The following is a 7,615-nucleotide window of genomic DNA, read 5'->3' on the forward strand; positions in this document are numbered from 1 at the left end:
GTTTTGGTAGATTGAGAGAGATACTACATGGTGCCATCTATGGGCAGTGAGATATGCAAAATTTTACGCAAGCAGTATCAATTTATTGTCGCAATTTGACTTAGCTTGTACATATGTTTTCATTTTCGAGTGGTAAAATTCTAAAATTTTACTTCATGTACCAAATTGATGTTTACATATGGTTACCTTTTTCATTTGTCAAGTAAGTCTACATTAGACTTTTCAAGTGGTTGAAACTTGAAAACCTTGCAATATATTATAACAAATCTAATGGACGATATACTTTATGCTAACCTGAACAACTTCACAAATTCATAAGCTTAATTAGCTAGTACGAGGAAGTGGTTAACAAAAAGTTTTAGATTCAGCCAATCTCTTTAATTATTAAAACAAGCAACTTCACTTTCATTACATGGGTTAGGCAGCCTGCAAACTAACCACTCGTATTAGAACATATATATAGAGAAAATATTATTTCTGCTATAGTACAACTGCTTATATTTGAAGCATTTTTATTCTCCAAGAACAAGAAAAAGAAGAGAAATTGCCCGTATTAGAATGTGGTGGGATGGTTGGAATCCCTCCATTCTTAATCAGAGATTTTGAGTTAGATTCTGGAAATGAATAATTTTTTGGTCTTTTCATTAAAGTGTGTCAAAATATATAAAAGTAAACATACGAAAAAATCAAGAGGAGTTAACATATAGTATATATGCATATAAAAAAAAAGACACCCCTTGTTATAAGGTGTCTCCGCCACTAGCGGTTGCCAGTTGAGCGAATGCAATAGTTCAAAGCTCGAATATCGGATGGTTAAAAAAAAAAAGAGACAGAGAGGAGTGCAGTAGGAAAAATATAACTAAAAAAGAAAACAGAAAACCACTTGAAATTAAAAAGAGGTTACAAAACTAGTACTTAATAAATATGGCTGAGAAAGATATTATGAAAGTTTTTTATTTTATGTATTTATTCTAAAAATAGAGGAATGGCAGTGGTCATGAAATAATCAGAGATGGAGTGGTAGGCCAACTCGGTTGGATGAATAGCATCAAAATATAAGAACTGACTTGCATTTGAGCATATTGGAGTTAGATGATTACACAACCATCCAACTTCAAATAGCCCAGTCCCACAACATCCTCTCCCTACCTCCAAATATCCTGTAAACAAAAAAGAAAAATTAAAAAATTATATAAAATATATACGCTTACAGTGAAAATGAATTTTAACCCATCGTGCCTGCTACAACAAGTTAATTATACTAAAACAATTGGAGGTTTTTACACCATTAATATTATTTAACATGGTATAGCAAGGTTTTTACTTCATTTTCTAGGTGCGAAATTACTTGTAGTTATATTTTAGTGATTACGACGGCCGACGGGTAACCTTGGTGTAACTGGTAAAGTTGTTGTCATGTGCCCAGGAGATCACGGGTTCGAGCCGTGAAAACAGCCTCTTGCAGAAATGCAGGGTAAGGCTGCGTACAATATACCCTTATGGTTGTCATGTGCCCAGGAGATCACGGGTTCGAGCCGTGAAAACAGCCTCTTGCAGAAATGCAGGGTAAGGCTGCGTACAATATACCCTTATGGTCCGGTCCTTTTTCGGACCCCGCGCATAGCGGGAGTTTAGTGCACCGGACTGCCTTTTAATAGTGTAAAAACATTTATATTATCACTATCTATAAGTTAAACTTTAAATGATTGCATGTAATCAATTTCCAAGTGATCTGGAGATAGTGAAAAGCTTTTTTTACACCATTCAAGATTTTCTATCATTTAAATTTTGTAAGTATGAAGTATGAACAAATAACTCGATCAAAGAACACGCTATGCATGTAAACTTCATACATATTAATGAATAAAACTCGAACTTTTCATAAATAGAAGGAATTTTTTTTTTTTTGACGAATTGGGAAAATACCATATTTTTGAGGATTAGTATTCATGTCAATCAAAGGCTGGTATAAATCGGCATAGACAAGTTTGCTCCCAGGAAATGTGCCCTGAATTCGAGGCAATATTTCAGTAAGTTTCTGATTATAAGATTGAGCTTCTGAATTCAGGTTTTGAATACACTGACGATTAAAGCTTGATCTTGCAGTCATTTGAGCAGGTATACATCCGAGGGGAGGCAGCCCTGTTATCAGCACGTTCCGGCATCCGTTATCATACAGTCTCTGCATTTATAATAGTAATTTTTATATAATTTCTAAATATATAAATTTTGTTCTAGTGCATTAGTAAAGGTGTGATATCCAAATTCACATCGAAATCTAATCCCACTATGTATTTTGGGATGGACTAAATAGCAACAACAATAACAACCCAGTATAATCTCACTAGTGGGGTCTGGAGAGGGTAGTGTGTACGTAGACCAGGGGCGACTCAACGAAATTGGTGGCCTAAAGCCGAAAGTTAAAAAGAGGCCCAAATTTTATTTAATAAAATTGCATATATTTATGATTTTTTTTCTTTGTTGTTATTAATAATAGTTTTATGGACCGTTTTATATGTATTTTGGCCTTTCACTTGGTTACCTACTAGATTCCACCATCGAAGATATCTAGTAACTCTACTCATCAAGGTTTCAATTTTTTTTAATAAGAAATATCTGCAGTTAAGAAAACGTTTTTATAAGTTCTCAACATCTAATTATCGTAATTTTATACTATTAAAGCAGATTTTAAAATAATTTTATACATTTGTAAGAGTTCAAGTTTATTTGAATTAAAAAAAAAATGACTTGATATACTCTTTATAAGAAATAATTTACTTAAAAAGATATTACAAGAGATTTTGTTTTTATTTTTTTATTATCAATGTCATCATCAAACTGTTATTTTGCGATATTGTATGTGTATTATAAAATTCAAGTATTTATCTAAATAACCTCTATTTTTTCTAAAAAACTTTTATATCCAAAAATAAAAAAACATAAATCTAGTTTCTTTTTTATAATAATTTTTTAATAATATAAAATTAACTAATAATGAAAATTGGGGCCTTCAATTAGGGGGCCTAAGGGGGGGGGTAAAGCAATTGCTTTAGCTGCCTCTCCCTTGAGTCGGCACTGACGCAGACCTTACCCCTACCCTGGGGTAGAGAGACTGTTTTCGATAGACACTCGGCTCCCACCCTCCAAGAACTCCCCATCTTACTTTTGGGGTGACTCGAACTCGCAACCTCTTGATTGGAAGTGGAGGGTGCTCACCACTAACCAACCCACTCTTGGGATGGACTGAATAGCATGCATGATTAAACCAGTGTATCACGTATTCAAGTGATATGGCGTGTCCAATCAAATTTTAAGGCCAATAAGACGATGTCATGTGTTCAAATAATGTGGCAAGTCTAAGCCAAAATAATGACAAAGCAAAGGTCGTTATAACAAGTAGGTTAGGAAAAAACGAAAGATATCTTACATTTTTTTTTTTTTTTTTTGAAATATTAACAAAACAATCTTGTACAGAAAATATAAAGATCACATTTTTGTGATAATAAGTTGAAATAGAATATTAACCTTGATAATTTCTTCAAGCCTTTGGTGCAAGAAACTATGATAGCCACTTAGGCCAAGATCAAGCCTTCTTAGGAATCCATTATTCAAACTTAAAGCAATGTCATTACTTCCTGCCATAATTAGAACAAGAGCATCCTTAATTATGTCCAAAGCCTCTTTTTCTCCTACAACCCCTTTTAGAATTTCAATATATTTCTTGAAGTTCTCCACTTGTGTGAAAATTGGAATTCCCTGAGTTTTAACGTTTGTCAAATCATCAAATCCTGCACCTTTGAATCCAAAATCTAAATTTAATAAGTTCATCCTTTAAAGCTCTAAGGACTAAACTTATTACTCCCTCTAGTCCACTTTAATTGATTTTTTGTCTTTTTTTGTGATCCACAATATTTGATTTTTCCAGATATCAAGAAGAATTAACTTTTTTTTTCAAAGTATTTTCAATGAACAAATTAAGGTAATATGATCAATTTTATTATTTAATCAATGTTAAAAGGTGGATTCATTAATATGTGTGAAAACAACCAAAAAATCAATTAAAGTAGACCGGATGGAGTAATACTTTTAAAATTACGAGTTTAGAATTTAATGTTTATTAAAATTTAAGTGGTTCAATACCTGCAGAAGCAAAACTAACACCCGTTTTGAGCTCACTGACCGGTAAATTGGGATCAAGAAAAGGAGGAATAGTGTCCTTGATTCCTAGAGAAAAGGCTAAGAAATCTGAAACAAGTTTTCCATTGGAAAATCTCCCAGTTGGGACTTGATTAGGAAAAGATTGTCCATAGGGTGGGTGATTGGCTTGAAATAGAGTTAGAATAAAGTTGTTATTGCCAGAATCTAGCAATGAATCTCCAAAGGCAAAAATAGCAGGAAATTTTGGTATGTGGGCAGTGCAAGTACTTGAGAAAATACATAAAAGTTGTAGAATTAAAAGAAGGGAATTTGCCATTGAGAAGTCATTCTTTTTTGGATTAATGAAACTCTCAGCATTTATGCTGAAACAGGTGAATTCAAGCTTTTAATGAAATTAAGGAAACCATAACTTACATTTTTTGGTAATTACTTTGATTCAATAGATTAATTAATGCAGTAATTGATCAATTGAGATAAGTTATGGTCTTGAGATTTAATTTCATTTGACATTAATTACAGATATGACCTTTTACTCGTCCTTTGTATTATATGTAAACCTTGCGATCAGTTTAATTTATGTTACCACTATCCCAGAAATACAACAACAACAACGACCCAGTAAAATTTCAGTTGTGGGGTATGGGGAGGTGTAACGATCCGACTAATCGTTTTGAGCAATTGCGTCCGGCTCGGCAATTTGATGTTACGAGTAGCTTCACACAGCGTATTATGACTTGCGTACATCATCGGTTCGGGTTTTTGAGAGGTTCGGAAAGGATTTTTAGGAGTAACTCTAATTTGAGAAGCTCGAAATTGAAAGAATTCATCAAAGTTTGACTTTTGAGTATTTGACCTCGGATCGGAGTTTTGATAGTTCCGGTAGGTCCGGACGGTAATTTTGGACTTGGGCGTACGCCCGGAATTTCATTTGGATGTTTCTAAAAGGTTTCGGCATCATTTGGCGGAAGTTGGCAGTTTAAAGGTTTAGAATTTTTTCTAAGTTTGACCATGGTTTGACTTTAACGCTATCGGGTCCGGATTGTAATTTCTGAACTTGGAATAAGTCTATTTTGTCATTTGGAACTTGCCTGCAAAATTTGGTATCATTTGGAGTTGATTTGATATGGTTCGGACGCTCGGTTGCGATTCTAGAAGTTCTTGAAGTTCATTGTGATTTTCATGTGTTTTGGCGTTCGATTCGTGATTCTAGAGGTTATTTTGGTGTTCTGATCGCGGGAGCGAGTTCGTGTTATGTTTACAGATTTGTGTGAATATTTGGTTTGGAGCCTCGGGGGCTCGGGTGAGTTTCGGATTAGCTTCAGAGTGTTTTGTTAAGAATTTTGAGTGTTGTTCTGGTTTCATCGCATTTGCGATGTTTTGATCGCAAATGCGACTGCCACATTTGTGAGGTAGTCTTCGCATTTGCGAACCTGGACTGCTAGGGATTGGATCACATTTGCGATGAAAGTGTCGCTTTTGCGAAACCTGAAGAGTTTCGCATTTGCGAACTCTGTATCGTATTTGTGATGAAGGCCTGGTCTATCAGGGGTCGCATTTGCGATGTTTTGTCCGCATTTGCGAACCTCCTGTCGCAAATGCGACATCTGCAACCTGCTAAATGCTGGGCATTCCGAGTTTTAACTTCATTTTTGTTATATTTTGAACTCTAGGTCCAAGAGTGGGCGATTTTGAGAGAGGAATTTCATCTACAATTATTGGGTAAGTACCCCTAATCAATTTTCAATTATACTTTGTGAATATACATTAGATTTAACATCTAATTCATGAGAATATAAAAGAAAATTTAGGAAAAATTGTAAAATCTTTCAAAAATGAAAAATGATGATTTGAAAGACGATTTGGTATTGGAACTTGATAATTTTTATATGGTTGAACTCGTATCGGAATGGGTGTTCGGGTTTTGTAAATTTTATCGGGTTCTGAGGTGCAGACCTGGGGGGTTCACTTTTGTTGACTTTTTGCAAATTGTATAAAGATCATAGCTTTATTAATTGAAGTTGTTTTCTCTTGCATTGTTTGATGTATTTAAGTCGTCTTTGGCTAGATTGAGCCGAACGGAGATGAATTTGTAAAGAAAAAGCTAATTTGAGTATTGATTTGGCCGAATTGAGGTAAGTGTCTTGCCTAACTTTGTGTGGGGAAAACTACCCCTTAGGAATTGAGTAAATTGTGTTATCTTGTTATGTGAAAGTCGTGTACGCAAGGTGACGAGTGGGTACTCGGTCTATATGTGGTATTTGACTGGTTTAGATTGTCTAGTGTCTTCCCATGCCTTTAATTGAATTGTCATAACATGTAGTATCTCGTTGTTAGTCTACTCTTACATGCTTTATCTGACGTTGCTAGCACCAAACTGTACTTTTTGCTCGTTATTTGGCCTTATATGCCTTAGTTAAAGTTATTGACTTCCTTATTGTCTTGTTACCGCTTAATTATTGAGTTTCTTCTATGTCTTGTACTTATTTGCTACATGTCCTAATTATTGTGATTGCATGCTTAGTTATCATGTACCTTACCTGTTCAGGGATTTTGTAAAGTTTGTTGTGTTCCTCCGGTTTCTATGTGATTTCTTCGTTGTTGTGCATTGATTCCCTTGATTGTAGAAATTCTTGTAAATGGAGTTACTGAATTGTTGTTATTGATTTAAATTATTGTAAGGGGGATCGGGTTGCACGCCGCAATAAGTAAAATAAGGGAGGATATTTATATTGTGATATTGCTTTTATATGGTGGGATCGGGTTGTACGCCGCAATAGGTGAAATAAGGGTGAATTGATATAGTGGAATAAGGGTAAATTATGATATTGATATTATATGGTAGAATCGGGTTGCGTGCCACAACATATTTTGTGTATTGGCAACAACAACAACAACAACCCAGTAAAATTTCACTAATGGGGTCTGGGGAGGGTAGTGTGTACGCAGACCTTTTCCCTACCCCGAAGAGATAGAGAGGTTGTTTCCGAAAGACCCTCGGCTCAAGAGGACAAAAAGATAAAATAAGACAATATCAGTATCACCACAGAAATCATAGGAAAAATAGGAACAACATGAAATCCAGAAGAAAGATGCAAAGCAAAAACGAAAAAAAGCAAAAACAAAAACGATAGCTAGTAAATAGGTCTAACATTGAAACGCAAAATAGTAAGATACGACATTGCCACTAGCTAGCTTAGAAAAAAACCCTACCAGGCTAGTCTCACAACGGTACGAAATAAGTCAAGACTCAACTACCTCCTAACCTACAACCCTAATACTCGACCTCCACATCTTCCTATCAAGTGCCATGTCCTCGGAAATCTGAATCATCGCCATGTCCTGCCTGATCACCTCTCCCCAATACTTCTTCGATCGCCCTCTACCTCTTCTCGTGCCCTCCACAACCAGCCGCTCACACCTCCTTATCGGGGTATCTGGACTCCTCCTCTGTACATGC

General features: G+C 35.3%; 1 protein-coding gene across 1 annotated transcript; it reads right to left on the reverse strand.

Annotated features, from left to right (window-relative positions):
- Window positions 1-966: 966 nt before the first annotated feature.
- LOC107790529 (GDSL esterase/lipase At2g31550-like) lies at window positions 967-4,474 on the reverse strand. The gene is made up of 4 exons (XM_075242688.1): window positions 4,141-4,474; window positions 3,526-3,809; window positions 1,927-2,182; window positions 967-1,160 (listed from the first exon to the last, which is right to left on the reverse strand). Exons 1-4 carry the CDS (start codon window positions 4,472-4,474, stop codon window positions 967-969), a joined length of 1,068 nt encoding a protein of 355 aa, XP_075098789.1.
- Window positions 4,475-7,615: the final 3,141 nt, after the last annotated feature.

Source organism: Nicotiana tabacum, chromosome 22, assembly GCF_000715075.1.
Source record: "Nicotiana tabacum cultivar K326 chromosome 22, ASM71507v2, whole genome shotgun sequence".
In the NCBI taxonomy this organism is placed as follows: domain Eukaryota; kingdom Viridiplantae; phylum Streptophyta; class Magnoliopsida; order Solanales; family Solanaceae; genus Nicotiana; species Nicotiana tabacum.

Bases quoted from the DNA above. Each gene is read 5' to 3' on its own strand.
- LOC107790529 (XM_075242688.1), bottom strand. From the start codon at position 4,474: ATGGCAAATTCCCTTCTTTTAATTCTACAACTTTTATGTATTTTCTCA. The intron at 3,810-4,140 runs GTATTGAACCAC...TATTAAATTTAG, and splicing joins TGTTAGTTTTGCTTCTGCAG to ATTTTGGATTCAAAGGTGCA. The intron at 2,183-3,525 runs GTTAATATTCTA...TTATAAATGCAG, and splicing joins GGCTTGAAGAAATTATCAAG to AGACTGTATGATAACGGATG.